General features: G+C 38.1%; 1 protein-coding gene across 4 annotated transcripts in view; it reads left to right on the top strand.

The window, feature by feature from the left end:
• CDKAL1 (CDK5 regulatory subunit associated protein 1 like 1) overlaps positions 1-16,813 on the top strand; it is a 432,929-nt gene that overhangs the window by 157,383 nt on the left and 258,733 nt on the right. For all 4 annotated transcript variants that reach the window (XM_042806719.1, XM_042806718.1, XM_042806720.1 and 1 more), the window contains one exon: positions 7,679-7,799. In XM_042806719.1, the coding sequence (XP_042662653.1) occupies positions 7,679-7,799 (121 nt within the window). The remainder of the gene's footprint in view (positions 1-7,678; positions 7,800-16,813) is intronic.

The raw sequence follows: 16,813 nt of genomic DNA, 5'->3' as shown, positions 1-16,813 counted from the left end.
AAGCAGGTTGAAAATCTTAGTGGCAAAACTGCGATTGCTCATTGGTAAATGAGCTTGTGATGTGCACAGAAAATACGCCTTTTCTTCCAGACCCATATGTGCACTTTCCCACATCTTCAATGAATGACCGTCTTGCAGCATCCCAATTTTTCTGTCCTGTTCATATCGGTTAGACTCAGCTGGGTTTAGCTCTGCTAGACAATCCTCCTGGCTGCTAAATGCAAAGAGTCACTTGTTCGAACCAGTGCAATTTAGTTATCCATAGGGGGAATACAAATTAGATGGCAAAAGAGTAGAGGTGAAAGTAAAAGCTTGCTTTTGCATACAGCGTTAGGTTTAGCTTGGTGTTTTGCTCTAAGGCTAAATTTGTTCTCTTCAACCCGCACACCCCCAAACGTCAGGCAGGTTACATGTACTGATGCAGGTGGCTCTGACAATCCACCCTTCAGCATTTCCCTTCCTCAGAATCTGATTCAAAATTTCTTTTCCTTGAAAGTTTCTATCCATAATCTCCCGAGCTTTTGAGCACCATCCTCTATCCTAATCAAACGCATTTCTTCACAGGGAGGTGCGGACAGAGGGGCAGGGGAACTCTTCCTGTAGTCGATTCTTAGTATTGTCCTTTGGAGCTGTCAAATTGTAGCCAGCATTCTGAGTTCACAGCAGATTTAAGGTTTAGTCACTTTTTCAGAAAGACATTGATCTCAAAATAAGTAGGGTGAAGCTATTGAATCCTGGAAAAAAAAAAATAGTGCTTTCATAGGGCATTTTAAGTGTGAAAAAGTACTGTGGGTATGTCAAAAATGTTCTTGGATATTTGTATTCTTAATTTAACTCTATGAAATTCTTACATTGAACAGTAATTGCTTGTTAATAATTATCTCCTTTTCTGTTTTACTTGTTGCACCCTACTATTTTAGTGCTTATAGATATTGTTATGATTGAATGATACATTGGAGAAATACCAAGAATAAAGAGGTGTTGTGTGCTTAATGGAGAGAAAGTGATGTATGAATTTTGACAGTCTGGGCCACCAACAGAGCTTTTTTCTGAAGTTTGTCAAGTGCCTCACTGTATTTAATATCTTGGGTTTGAAATTACATAAAATAAATTTTTAAAAGCCCCTGTCTTCACTGGTGTGACACTCATATTCTGGAGTCTTCCAAAACAGAATTGTTGTTGGATGCTAATTCCAAGTGCAAGGCTCTGTAGATGTATATATTTAAAGCTAGTAACATACGTGCTGTATGCTTAGCAATACCTGCACTCTCCTCTGAAGCTTTTTTGAGTTGATACAGGGTGGAAGACAATCTTTTCATAAAAGACTTCGGGATTGCAGAGGCTGGGTCAAACACACCACCATCAGCAACCTGATGGGACTGGTTGCCTGGCCCAGGGCATGTTTTTTCCTCTGGTGTTGTGACACAGCAGAAAGCTCAGTAATTCTAACAGCACTGGTCAGAATTATTGCCTGCCTTGTCATGGGCCCAGTTCCTGCTTAACACCAGTTGAAGAAGGAGTTTCTGTTACAAAACATCCCCACCTTCACTGATCTAGAGCATGAATAATTTACATTAGTTGCTTGGCCAGGAGCAGGGCATGCATCTCTCAGTTGGGTTTGGCTTTTCTTTGGTCCCTGTGCTTAACTTGAGTGAGGAAATCCCACCGATGCCTCTCAGGGCTGCTTTCACGGCCTCGCTAACGTGCTGCTGGCCAGCTGGGGTTGGTTTGGGTGGGAGCATTCACACAGCAGAGCCCTGAGCCGGTTGTGCCCTTGTTTCTGCACTGGTGTGTGTGCCTGTGGCATGTGATTGCTTTGGAGAGCTGGGGGATTCCTTTGCAGTCAGTCATGCCTGCTGCGGGACAGCTTGTTTGTGCTGCAGGGCAGGGAGAAGAGACTGGAGAGGAGCTTGGGGTCTCTCCTTGCCTACGCGTGGGCTCCTTCCATCAGAGGTAGAGCTGGCCTCAGGCTCTAAGCCTGCCTGTCCACTGCGAGCTTGCCAAGGCTGGGCTTAAAGCACCTCTGAATTGAAGGGGTTTGGGCTCAAATATGAGTAACAGTCCAGGTTAGCTGTACAATGTGTTAGGCAATTTGTGTTGCATCCTTGTATTTCAGATGCTATTTTTTTCTGTTAGTCCTGCCAGAAGAGCTGAAATCACTTGTTTAGAAGGTTGTTTTCACCCAGTAGTTATGGAGTTAGAAGAACATAACTGGAAATAAATCCAGTATTAAAGTTTTGTAATAGTTTCTGATTTGCCTCTTCTGCCTTTACACATATTTTTTATTTAATCTTCTTAGGCTCTCTTTTTTTCTTTAACATGTTCTTGACTGTTTTTGTTACTTTCACTTAAGTTTTCTAATTCTTTTTACCTTTTATATTTCCCTGATGCTCCTCTCAGTCTTTATCAGTGCTTTTCATTCTTCTTTACACTTCTTCCTTTTTGTTTTTCTTTAGAGAAATTTTCTACTTTGTTTTCCCTTCATATGTCTTTGCCTTCCTTAGCTACACTGTTCCCCTGTGCCATTTCTTCCAGTGTTAGCCTTAAGGGAGGGAAGCTCTGTATTCATTAAGAAGCAAATAATGGTGAAAGGATATGTGTGCAACAGTACATGAAATAGTGCTTAATCCTTTTCCCTGAAGATGCTGGAGAAGATCAGACAGGTTGGTGAGAGACAGCTGGGAAGTACAGAACAGTACCTTGGCAGCCTTGTTCTGAGGGAAAAAAAGTCTTTCAGGAAGTGGTGAATAACCTCTAAGTATAATGATGTAACTGGGAAAGGGAAATAATGGGTAACAGAACAAGCTGAAAACAATAGAAATGGCTGCTGCCAAGGCTGGGGCTTCCTGCATCTTTGAGGATTTTCTTTAAACTCATGTTTTTTTGCTGCTTGAGATACCTGCACTGAACTTTGAAGCTAGCAGCTAAGAAACACTGCTCTGTGCCTGGCTGGCCGTGCAGAGCTGGGGGGGGACCCTCAGCAGATGCCCTCTTCCATCCTTCAAGCAGATATTATTTCCCAGCAGCTACTGAGGGCTGCCAGCCTGTGGCCTGAGCTAAGCTGACCATTCTTTTGAAATACACTAGGAGTATTAAAATCTGATAGGTATTTGCAACATTGATAGGAAGTTGTTAAGGTTAACTAAAGATGATGAAGCCAGGCCACTTCCCTCTCGCTTATCCTTGTATCAAAGTAGCAAAATACCAGTCCAATTTCAATATGTTTGCTGTAATATTGCTAATATGCTTCTGTGGGTCTAGGTCACGGGGGTCTGACAATAGCCTCAGGTTCACAGCATATGTAATGTTGTTATAAGCTTACAGCAAAGGAATTCCATTACCTGTTTCCTTCCTATATTTGTAATTCAAGATCAGGCATTCTCTGTCACAGTCCTGAAGCATGTACATCTACTATTAAAGGTGTATATATATATATGGCATTAATATTACATTGACTTTTTAAATCCTTTTTAACAAACGAAAATACATACCTTGAAAATATTTTCATTCTGCATGCTGGTTTATCAAACTGACACATTTAAAAGCCCGTTTTTAGACTAACAATAGGATTTAGTATCCTGATTAATTCATTCCAACCTCATCATCTCCATGAACAATGCCAAGTAATGTGAGTTGTGTCTACTGACTTGTATGTAAAGATGAGTTTAAACAGTCTGTTCTGAAAACTAGAGAGCTCCAATTAATTTCAAGTTGTTTCTAGCTTGATTTCATTTAGACTTGCTGTGAGTGATTCTGCTCTGTAAGCTTCCTCACTGGGCTTGGTTAGTGCTACTGTTGTGTTGTAATCTACATTAATTATCTATTAATTAGTGAAAAACTGCTCTGAAGCATGACCTAAACACCTTATTAACCTTTTCGGATTTTTTTTTTTTATAAGTATAATTTTATCTGCTGGTCGACTATGTGGAAGTAGATAAGTTATCTTTATGCCAGAGAGGTTTATAGGACTAGAATGTTTAGGCTCTGAAATATAACTTGACTAAATCTGTTCATAAGCTGTGTTTCAAAGCTTGCATCTTTTACTGAGCCATCAAAAAAGGAGTTGTTTTTGTTTGATATCTGAGGTGGAGCACTCATGGTTATGGAAGTGGAAGTCTGATTAACTCAGTTTTCAAAAATGTTGTACCAAACAAGAAAAGAAATGAAACAAATCAAAAAAGACAAAAGTTTGGGACACCTGTTTTGCTTAGTTGAGTTGTAATCTAACCTGCAAAGTCAAAGAGAAGGTAACTTAATTAGATGAAATGCTTTAGAGGTAAAACTTGATTGAAGTGTTTTTCCCCCTTCTAAGTTTTGAAAGGAGGTCATCAATGAGATGTAAAATTATTGCTTCTTCTGTTATGCTTGGTGTTGGTGTGGGCTCAGTAATGCTGGTTAGACAGTTAAAAAAAAAGTTGCTTAGCCTTTTCCTTATTGAAGACAACAAAATATTCTTAAGTTTTCTTGAAATAAGTATGGGGGAAAAAAATGTCTACAGCATGTGAAAAAGTATGATTCAGTGTTTATCAAGTTATGTTTTATTAATAGCAACAATGCTGTAAACAGATGCTTTAGTGATTACTTAAAATGAAACAAAATAGTCCTTGTATGGAGTAGGGGAAAAAGGATTTAAGGTCATGACTACTGTAACTGAGTGGATTTTTTTTTTTTTGGTTGTTTTTTTGTTGCTTTTTTTTTTTTTTTTTTGAAATTAAATTAAGTCTGCCTGCAGCACAAATCACTGTAGTTGGATATGCATGTGCTGCTTACTTTCTGGATGCATTAAACTCTCTGCTAAAACTCATCTCCCATTACTGCCTTTTTTAAATGTCTGGTGTGTGGAGTGAAAAGTACAGGGCTGATATCATTCTTGAGTATCACCCAGGTGTTGCAAGCCTCATATTGACTTGAACTTTAGTGTCATTCAGTAGAAACAGGGGAAAAACTGTGGCCATACTTCCTGTGAAAATAAGCTGCCGTATTGGATTGCCAGGCCATAGAGTTCCTGGGCTCAGGCACGGGATTGGGCTGGTTTTAGCGGTCAGTGGCTTCCATGGGAGGTGGTCACAGAGCTGGGGGTTTCTTTTCTGAATTAATAAATTCTCTGAAGTTAAGAGAGGCTAAGTCTTGTGCTCCCTGTGAGATATATTTTATGCGCAAGTGTCCCTAGCCTTTTTTTCTAATGTATATGGTAACCTGCCTAGCATCTGAAAGACAAAGATCTGTAACAAGGTAGAGGTAGTACTTTTGGTTAGCAAGATTTTCTAGACTACCATACTGTTCATTTTGTGGTTTGGTTGCTTTTGTTTTGTTTTGTTTTGTTTTGTTGTTGTTGTTTGCTTGTTTTGTTTTGTTTGTTTTTGTTTGTTTGTTTTTTTTTTTTCTTCCTGCTCTCCTAAGAAAACAGGGATTATAAAGTTGTGGCTCTTGCACAGGTCTGTCATTATTTCTATTTCCCCCCCCCGCTCACTAGTTTTTAGTCCTTTCACAAATTTCAAAAAGTTTTGTGACAAGTTTTGTAGTCTAATGGATACTCTTTCTCCATAATTTCCATGAAAAAGCTTGCCTCCTTGATTAATGCTCCCAGTATGAGAAAGGGAGAGCGTGGGCTAAATTCTTATGAGAGAGAAGTAGTTCACATGTCTGTTAATTGTGAGGGTATGTATTCAGAGGAGTTCAAACTTCACTGATTCTGTGCTCTCAGATATTACTTGTTGCAGGGGCAGGTTGTTTTTGTGGTTTGTTAGTTTTGTTTTGTTATTTAAACTTCAGAATGGTGGTTTGACTCCAATGCAAAATGTATGAATTTTAAATTTTGGGTAGCTTGTTATATTGTTAAGCCTGAGTGTTTTAAGAATACTGTGAATTGTTCCACTGTATTTTCAGTCATAAATCCAAATACAGTTTTAATGTGGCAATGCAATTGAATATTTTAAAAATGGATAAACGGGTTTATTCCAAATAAACCATAGTATTAGGAAATACAAAAAGGAATGTTCTCTGCTTCTTGTTTAATTTTTATGCCTACCATAATGCAATCACTTCTGTTATACAAGGAAACAAAATGGTGCTATGCTTGCAACTCCTTAATGAAGTATTAGATTGGAAAATAACTGATTGTATTGTGACACAAAGATATTGCTGCTATTGTCATGAAAAGGTAGAATTGAATAATTTAGGAAATGTCAATAGCACAAGTACCCTATTACTAAATTCACAGCAGGATGTAATGAAATTTTTGTCAAATGCAACTGCAATAATGCCTTTTAATTCCTGTTGACATTGTGATGTCTCCTTTTAGTATTAACCATTATGATATCAGGCCACTCCTGCTCATTTCTTCATTAGATCACATTTTTGATTTAGAATTTTATGTGTCTTAAAAAAACCTGAGAAAGAGTAGTTTTTTATTTTCAGGCTGTTGTTGCTGTATCACAGAAATAAATTCAGAGTATGAATGCCATGTTATTCAAAAATTGACTCCTTAAAACAGGTAGTGGAAAAAGACTTGCACTGGTTGTTGAATTAGTTTTCTAAATAGCTGTTGGTAGTGTAAATTAGGAGATTAGGTTGAACGTGGTTTTAATTGATCTGAACTGGTTATCTACTTTGCTGTGCTGGATGTAGCTCAGCTAGTACTTCATAGTTTCATGCTTTCCTTTTGTCCCCCTCCCTTTTTAGGGTAAGGTTTTTCTTTTCTGAAATATTTGACATATTGTATCTGTAGTTTCATGAACTACCAGAGTTTTCCAACTTCAAGGGATACGTGCTTTTTCTCTTTCCTCTACTCCAAGTAGTGGTAACTTTCCACCTCTTGTGAGGTATCTAGCATTAGCTTTCCCTTGTTGTATCTTATCTGCCTATTCTAGGCTTTGTGGAATAAATGATACAAACCTTATCTTTATAACTTAGGCACATATTACACTACCTGTTGCAATAATATACACTTAATTGTTTTTATTATTCATTGTTAAATCTTGTTTCTGAATATTATCAAACCCTGTCATTTGTGCTCTTTAAATGTAGGACTAGACATGGTATGACTGATGTACTGTGTAGGCAGTTGGTGATTTGTATTTTACTTTTTGAATATTAATGGCTTCAGGAAGGAAGTTGTGAGGCAGTTTTCTGATCTGCAGTCTCCTTGGTGTGTGAGAAATATGCATAAATCTTGGTAGTCAATTTAGCCATGAACATGGTAATAAGATATGCTTCATATCACTTTCCCTTAGACTTACACAGTCAACTTTGACTGAAATGTGTTGGTTCTCCATATAAGAAACTAAAAAATATTTAGTTGTTTATTACTTACAAATTTATGTTTGACTGACATTTTGGGGAAAAAAATTTTAATTGTGCCATACTTATTTAAAAATTGCTATGCTGATTTTTGCTTGAGAATCTGAAAATGAAACTACTTAGATATTTTATTTGAATAAACCAGAAAATGCAAGTGTGAAAAGGTAATTGGATTAAATGATTTGTTAATTTTAACATGATTTATTTTACCTGTCAGTGTATCTTTTTAAATGCTCCAGCTGGTAGGAATACATTATTATATCTTGTTCTCATTTTCAATCTTTGAAGTATAAACACTACTTCTGAAGAAGATCAAATCAAAACATGTATGATGGGACTTGTGCTTTGTATTGATTGCATTTTTGTTCTTCATTTGAAGGTCATTCTGTGAGACTGCTGGGTCAGAAAAAGGCTAATGGAAAACGTTTGGGGGGAGCACGACTGGATTTACCAAAGATTAGGAAGAATCCACTGATAGAAATCATTTCCATCAATACAGGGTGAGAATCTTCCAAACTTGTAAAAGATTCAGTACTGCCAAGGAATTCAATTTATCTATTTCTGCAGGCCTAAGTTACACAGAAGGAGTCAGGATGACTACTTTTAAATAGTAGAAGATTTTAAATGCATTCTTTCTGGAAAATGAATCCCTCCTTATTTGGGTACAAGGCTCCTGCTCCAGGGCTGCATACAATCACGCGTGCAGTCCTCTTTGTAAGTTCATCTAACTCCTTCTCAAAAGAAAAAGCCCTAAGAAAACTGGAGATGAAAAAAGCAGTTAAAGGCTTTTTTCCTGTGCTCTTTTGATTTTGAAGAAGGCGTTTCTGGAATATCGTTCGTAACTCTTTAAGATCTGTAAGCACCTGATTGTCATCCTAGACATTAATGGCTAAATTAGATACAGTTATTTGCTTCTTGCCCCTCTGATATGTTTGTGTAGAGTTATGCTTGTACCTGAGCCTTTTCTTTGTTTGAATAAGCTACCCTCTGCCTATCTAGCAACTCTGGATGCCCATTCCTCCATAAGACTATAAGCATTTTTCTGTTCTATATTTCTGCTTTGAGGAATTCTATTTTAAGCTTCCTTCCCCTGATGCTTTCCCTTTCTCAGCTCCACTTGGTCATTTCCCATTTGGTCAATTTCCTAAAAAAGACCAAAACAAAACCAAAAAATCCACACAAGTCCTCGTCTGGTTTTCCCATCTTCTCTGATTTATGTAGCAATTTCCCATGTGGTAAACTATAAAATACATTGCTCTTGGAGTCCCAGGTAGGTGTGAACTTACTGCCTAAAAAAAAATGTGGTAGATCTTAGCTCACTTTGTTTTGAGTTTTGTTTAGCATGTTCATAAACTTTTAATAAAATAATTTTGCTACTGTCTTCTTTCTCTCTTATTCCTTGTCTTTAATCTTGCCTTCATAATTTGCTGTAAAACCTAGTGTGCTATCTGGGTCACAATACCAGTTCAAGGCTTAGCGTGGGTTACTTTTTCGTCCTCTGACTTATGATAAACGCATGGGTGATATTTTGTCATATTGCTGAATTATAGTACCTCTTTAGGTGGCAATTTTGTGCATTGATTGTTTTTGAACTCTGGATGCAAGCTCTTCTGGTGCAGTTACTTGAAGTGATCTAAATTTTTTTCCCTTATTGTCTTCCCTGTCTAAATCTTGTTTGTGTCCATGTGATCAAAATCTTTCTCATGATTAAAAATTAGCAAAGCATTCCTTTATGTTTGGTTGTGTCTATGTTTCAGATGGTATAGATTTTTCTTTTCCATTAATATCACAGTTTAATGTTTTAATACCTTTCTAGTTGTAAATGCTGTCAAGGATGTAAACTGAGCCATTTTCTTGTTTACATGTCTTTTGATTTTTTAGTAGTGCAATTAAGATGGTAAAATATATTGCTGTTTCTAATACCAGGTTATTGCTAGCCTGATTCTTGATTCTAGAGGTTAATACAAGAGGGGTACCGTAGGGTATATACACTTGTCATTAGATGTCTGATGAGTGTAAAAACGCTTTAAAAAAACTTTCTTTAATATATTTTGAACATATGTATTTTCATATTGGTTTTAAAAAAATTACTTCCCAGGTTGATGAAACTGCAGACAGTTAACATCTAAGCTGTTTCCTAAGGGGATATATTTGGAAAATCTTTTATTTAGAACCTGATAGTTTATAAACACTAATTACTTTGCTTAATAGTAATTGCTGTTTCTCAGGTCAATAGAATATGTATTTTATAACATAGAATAACCTAAAAAAATACTAGAAACCACAAAAATGTATTTATTTCATGGAGAATGAAGTCAAATATGACTTGATAAGACCTGAGCATTCTGAAAATCTGAAACAAAAATGTCAGTTGTACAAGACATCTAAATTAACTGATGTCCCATTCTGTTAGACAAGATTTCTTAAGCATATGGTATTTCTTAAAATACAAGTTATTGTGTTTTCTTGTCCTTCTCTTCCCCTTCCCATTCCCCAGCTTCTCCACTTGTTTTTCAGGTGACTGTTTTGGTTACTACTCTGGGTTTGAAAACTAAAGTGTAGCTTTAGAAAGGCAGCAGTGCTCAGTGGTTTCTGAAAATACAAAAATACATACTGTGTAAAGCCTGGAGAAAACTTGGGAGATTAGGTTTTGGTACAGTGCTCTTTATTGAGAGGTGAATTTGGATCAGACCGGAGGGTCTTAAAATAGTAAGAAATACTACTTTTAAATAGTGATTTCCTCTTTGGAAATACCCTTGTCTGATGCTGTTGAGCGGTAGTGTCTGGGAGCAGCACGAACAGGGCTGCCCCACGAGGGAGGACGAGAAGGGACCCGGGGCTGCCACCAGCACAGGCAGTGCCCACCCCCGGGGGACACCCCGTGCCACGGGGCCGGAGCGCTGGGGGAGAAGCTGGGGGCTGGTGGTAGGAGCCATCAACAGTCCCAGACATGGGAAATGCTCAGCCAGGGCCTGGGCCTACCCAGGGCCAGGATCACAAGGAAGTGAGCTGGGGACAGGAATGGGGAGAATGCTACGTGTAACGTGGTTCTGAGGTCCACCCTGGAGATGAGTGCGGGGCTGGAGGCAGGTGTGGTATTTAAGCTTAAGCCAGGACTAGGAACGCAGGCCTGAGCTTAACTGGGGCTCCTGGCCCAGAGGGGACTGGTGGAGACAACAGCTGAGGCTGGTCAGGTCACTGAGGGCCTGATGGTGCCCACAGGGCTGTGACAGGTGGTGGCACATTACCATTTACATGTTGGGTCTTAGTGAACTCTTGGCCTACCCTTTAATTCTGGGTGGGGAAGCAAAGGCTTACTGGAGCATGTGTATCCCTCAGCCCCAAAGCGCTGGAGTCCGTGGTGGCTCACACTAACCCCTTTCTCCCTCCAGCCGTACGGGTACCTTTATGTAGGTGGACGCCTGCCAGCTGGAACTATTCTGAGAATTCGCTAGGACCAGTTTATTTTCAGGAGTCTTCAAACATGCTGGTTGTTAAGAGATGTCTCATTCTTGTACAGCTGTGTCTGAGAATGTGGATGCAGTTGAAATGCAACACTGTGGAATAAGATCTGTTTCTTAACTTGAGACTGCGTCAAATTCTCTTCTGTAAGTTTGACTCGAGGCTTCTTGTTACTGATTCCTTTTCTCAAACGTGGAGGAGAAGAAATTTCCTGTTCTGAAGGTTTCTATCCTCGTATAACTGTGAACTTTCTCCTTACTTGCCCATGCACAAATGCATGCCTACATATGTGCGTGTTCCTCTGTGTTTGTCTTCCCCAGACTGCTGCTGTACAAGAGCCTCCTTAGCTGTTCCTCTGCATGAATCAAATCTGTCCTCTCAAGGGACAAACACATTGTGTCGCCACTACAGTATGTAATCTGTAATAATAATAATTTAAAACAAACTAAAATGAAACCCCATTCGGTATGGAATATCTGTGAAGATAAGTGCTGCTTCTGTCCATTGTTGAGCCAGTGCCCATTTGTCCCTAAAATGATGTTGCTGTGCCCTTAGAGGGACCTGGATCTCATTCAATGTTTGCCTTTTTTTCAGAAGTAACGGACAGGTTTTTTCTACTGTTAATTTTGCTTGCTCTGAGGTTTGCTGTTTTCTCATTTAGAAATACAAGATATCTTTATCTGTTTAGTTTACCATGGCAGTCAGTGGTTTCTGTCAACAGACTGGGACTCTAGAGAAAACCTTCCATCTCAAGATCAATGTTTCAGTTTCCAAGTATGTTCACAGAGACTATGGTGAGTACCAGAATGGGAGCATAAGAGACTTATCAGACTTCTCTGACACACAAGATATGTTAGTGAATCTTAATTTTCCCGTGTGTCAAATACATAAGGAATCCTTACCATCCCAGTATCCCATACAAGCTGTAGATTGACCTCTGTAATTTTTCCCTAAGGACTAAGTGACCTTTTCTTCCTGTAACATTTGCTTTCTGTTATCACTTAGAAAGCATTTTTCAGTATTTTTCAAATCAGTTATTCATTTTTTTTTTTTTAATTTAGAATAGGCAGTTAATAAAAATCAGTGATTCCAGCAGAGCTTGGATAGTTGTCTTAGTATCTAGTATGTTCTGCAGTGGTATTAGTGGATCGGAACCTAGAAACACTGATTTGTTCCTGTCCGCCAAAATAATTTTCTGTTTTGAATTAAGGGCATGTGGTTCAATCTCCTTCACTTTTATGTCCTAAGTGTGTATTGTACAGATCATCTTACTGGAGTAAGTAAGGTAATGGTAGTAGAATGGCATGTTAAATGCTGTCTGGAGAAAAGGTATAAAGTTTTTCACTAATCTCCTCATGTGATTATTCCATCTGTTAGTCTGAAGTAAGAAAAATAAATCCATTTTGAATCACAGCTTTATCTTGATCTAGGGAAAAATCTTTTCTCCTCATGATCTAATCTTCATTAGTGCCAGTTTCATAACCTGTGTAGCCACTTAGACAGCTCTTTTTAATGGGATCAAGATTTGATCTTCCACCTTTTAATTAAGTAATTCTGTATCCTGAACTCTTTACTTTGTAGCTCGAACTATTACTTACTGAGGTGTCTGTGTGTTGGCAGGGTCTGAGCTCCCTTCCGTCCAAGTTGCCACCACTCACATACATTTCAAATACAATTTTATTTGTGCTTTGCCTGGATGCCTTGGGAAGCATGAGAGGAGCGTATTATGAGCTGAATATGAGCCCACACTAAACATCCTGTTGGGTGGGCTTGCACATAGGTTCACTGAGGTGCCTTCTGAACGCTTTCTGAAGTTTCTGCCTCTCTCTTTCCTTCTGGAGCAGGCAGGTTATTGTACTGCTGATGTGGCTAGCTAGGGAAGAATAAAACACATTATATGGGGGATTGAAAACCCAAAGGAACACAACAGTGTGCGTGCATGCATTAGACTATCTTGAGAGCCAAGATCTGGTGCAACTCATGTTAAAGTTGCAGTATGAACCCAAAGGGCCAAGTCTCTGTTCAAGTTTTCCTATTGTTCTTCCTCATCTGAAGACACTGCATGAATCCCATATAGTCTCACTCTCTTGTTACTTTTATAGATTCCCCTATAAAGCTACTCAGAGGACAGGGAGATGTTGAAGACTCAGCCCAGAAAACTGAACATCTGGGTTTGAGTGTAGTTCTGAGGGAGTATAGAACCTCAGCCATAGTGAGAGGGACTGTGTAATTCAGAGGAAGCGCTGCCCACTTGTCAATCTGCACATCTGTGTCTGTTTTCTTTTGGGAGAAGGGCTTTTAAAAGCATTATTAAAATGAAAAATTAATTAAAATCACCCATCCAACCAAGCCCAACAGATTATTCCTGTAGTACTAGAGCATCTTACAGAAGACCAGCATTTTACTTTATCTCAGAAAGATTTTGAGATCTACTTTTCAGTCTTAAATACTAATTAAGGCATAACACTTCAAACTTAGTACTCTGTTGAAGTAATGCAGACTTTCTTCTCACAGGAGTCGTAGCTAGCAAACTTTGTTCACAGTGAACATACACAGTAGTGCTTAGGACTTTCTTTAGAAGTCCTTAATGCTTCTTGTTAATTTTGTAGGGGTTTTTTTAGGCTATGCTTTGAAATTCTGTAGCAGTGGTCTTTCAGAATGTTTCTAAGCTGCTGATGGATCAGAATCTAGCAGAAGAATTTAAAAAAAAATTGTGGTTCTACGTACGGTACTTGGTTTGTTTTATGAATCAAGTAACCAAAAATTCATCATGAAAAAATGAATCTATAGAGTTACTGTTGTCAATCCTGATGTTCCAAGGCAGGAATATTTCCCTGCCTATGAATTGTGAAAGGTTAAATTCTATTCTTTCATCATTTTCTGTCGTAAGCAGCTTTTTCAGTTTTATGATGAATTGGGGAGTATGAGGATTGAATTTTCTCCGAGTTGCATTTTGATTTTATATGAGGTCATGTAATAGTCTTTCTGTGTATTGCATTTCAGCATTTGTTTAGGATCTAATATATAAAATACCCTGGAGCTGTGTGTCCATAAAAACATAGGTAATTCTGTTTGTTGTGTTTTGATTTGTTTTTAAATTGTGCCAAAAAAAGAGGACATAAAGTTAAATCAAATGCTTTCAACTCTTTTTTTTTTTTTTTTTTTTTTTTTTTAACAGAGATATCTGAAATATTTGATTTAGTTAACTTCTGTCATATTCTAAAACTTCGTGGCACTAGATGGTTTTCTCCTTACTCATGGTCGTTAATAATTGGGTACCTGTGAGGTGTTAGGTTAACAAAAAAATGTAAAATAACTCTGATGAGAGGTCTGGCAAGTCTTTGGTATGCATGGATTCATTTTGCTATAGGTAGTCATCGCTGAGTCAGCATAAATTTCGGGCTACTTTCAGCAATTAAAAGCAGATCATATTCTGTCTCTTTGCGGCAGTTGGTTGGGATGTCTCATGAACAAGAAACGTCAGTGGCTTTTCCCATATGGCAGTACGTAAGGAGACAGCGGCATCAGCTCAGAAATGAGGGATTTACAATCAGAAAGATCAGGAAGAGAAGTACATGGCTGTATTTGCCTCCGCTGACAGAGGGATGGTTATTGCTTCAGATCAAATGATGCCAGTACACTGGCAGATGTGTAGAGTCTGGTTAAACAGTATTTATTCTTTTGCCAGCATAACATACTACAGTGAGAGATATTGAGGTCCTTGGAAGCACTTGAGGATACTGCTAGGGTTTTTGTCAGTGAAATATGCATCTAGTTATTAATCTGACGGTACTGCAGCGAGTCAGGTGTAAACCAGGCTGAGGTGCCAAAGCAGAGGCCCAGGGTGCATGACATAGGACTGAACCCTGTTGAACACAGAGTTGGGAGGCTGGTCCGATGAAATTTAGGGTCTGTCTTTTTTTGGTTTTGTTTTACCCTGTTGGTTCTTGTGCAGCTGTGTCACTGAGGTGCTGAACGGCTACAGTGGCTCGGGCTTGTGGTGCTGATCCCACAATATTCTGTTCCTGCTGTGCTGTTTCAGAATGCTTCTTCTCCAGAAGTCAGGTCTGCTCTTCCCCTCGTGTTACAGTGCTACTTTGCGCTTTCATACAAGACCTGGATACCACAGAGTGACTGCAGATCTGCGCTAGTATTGGGCACTGTGGAGCTGCCTGTAGGAAAGGGAAATGTACTCATCAACAAGGTGGCCATGGATTATAAAGCAGCACTCTGTGCTTGGTACCTACATACTTAACCATGGTCTCGTCTGTCTGAAGAGTGATTTAAAATGGGTATTTAGCAAGGTTGTATAGAGACCAAGTAGGATGCACTAGAATTTTTCTAGTTACAGTAGCAAGTTGTTATTTGGTAAGGCCGTAAAACGAGGCTCTAATTGTGACTGTTAAATCCCTGAGCTCTTGCAGTGGCATGCGTTGCCTGTCCAGATTTTTGGCTAATTGAACTGGTTAAGCTAGATTTCTACCTTTTTGTGGCATTCAGCAAACATCTTCTACACCTGAGGGTCTGTCTTTGAAAACGCATTGTGCATTAACATCATCTCTGACCCCTTTATAGCTAGGATGAGTTTTTCGAGAGCTGCTGTCTTGAAACCATATCAAAGTATCTTTGGTTGCTCAGGAAAGGGTGTTATGGCTTAAGTCTCAGAGCTTGTGGAGCCATTACCCTCCTGTGCTGAAATTAGTGTGAAGTTTCAGTAATAATTCCATCAGTTCAGCAGAACCACCACTATTTCTTTAGTTTTCTGCATTTACTGATGTGAACTCAAATCTATTCCCTAGTACAATGTTTTCTTTAGATAAAAATACATAGAGATGGAAAATGGAAATCTTTCTGGTATGTGAAAAATTGGGTTACCTACAGTTTGACAGTGATAGACTTGTTTTTTTGACAACTGCTTATATACTTTTGTCTATCCAATTATGACACAATGTTTTCAACATTTCAATCTTCTCCTAAAATATTGCTGTCCCCATCTTGAATGGTGAGTCTGAATTACAAATCTGTTCATATTTTGTAAAAATCTTTGACTGAATACTTACAAGGATGTTTTCCATGTCTTCAGTTTACTTAATTTAGTTTGTTCATTAGTGACGTATAGATTTTCTATATTTTAATGTTTAACTTCTCAAGATACTCATGTAAGTGACACTGCGGTTGAAAGAAGATTTTGATTTTAGAATACAAGATCAATACATGTTTTGGTTTGCATTCAATATTATGCTTGGAAAGGCAAAATAATATTTCTTCTGATTATAATAATATAGTTATTATATAATTATATGTTATCACATATTTTATTTACTTTTACTTGAATTCAAGATAAATGCTTAGAGTGATCACCCCAGGAAATATAAAGTGATACAATTACTGTGGCTCTACCTTAGCTTATAATATTTTAGCTCAGACATCTAAGACGTGCCAGAGCCTATCATGCCAGTTACCCTCAGAAAACAGAGAAGGTAGAAAGTGTGGGAAGATAGCGTATGTGTTTTTGAAAGGAAACCTCTGCATTAGGCTTTTTGTTTATATTTTAATCAATATTTGCATGTACATATATTTAGTTTCTAGATATACTCTGTATTAATCATGTATTTCAACCATGCATGTACCAGATATCAATCTGTTCTACTTTGACACACTTCACAAAATAATTGACACAAAGAAAATGATAGATGGCACAATTGTGTGTTTCTTTATGAAAGGCATTTCAATTTTAATCATAAAATCTGTAAAGCTAGTATTCCAAAACTTGCAGAAGCTACACTGCTATAACAGAGGGAAGAGATAAAAACAGTTGTTTACAACAGAAAGTTTTAACAGTCTACTTTTTTGCCTAAGGTCTCTTTCCACTGCAACTTACTGTAACTCACTTCCAAGGTCATTATTTCCTAATTAGATACTTAAATAGCATGTTGGTGACACTCTCTGAAAGATGGCTTTTTCAGATCTTACTAATTTCTGGCAATTATAATAATTCACATTTGAAGAATGGAATATAAAATTGTTTGTAACAGTCTGCTACAAAATCTCT

The sequence above is a fragment of the Tyto alba genome, unplaced genomic scaffold, assembly GCF_018691265.1.
Source record: "Tyto alba isolate M040663 unplaced genomic scaffold, T.alba_DEE_v4.0 Super-Scaffold_48, whole genome shotgun sequence".
Classification (NCBI taxonomy): Eukaryota; Metazoa; Chordata; class Aves; order Strigiformes; family Tytonidae; genus Tyto; species Tyto alba.
This window is presented reverse-complemented; position numbering and strand designations above follow the sequence as displayed.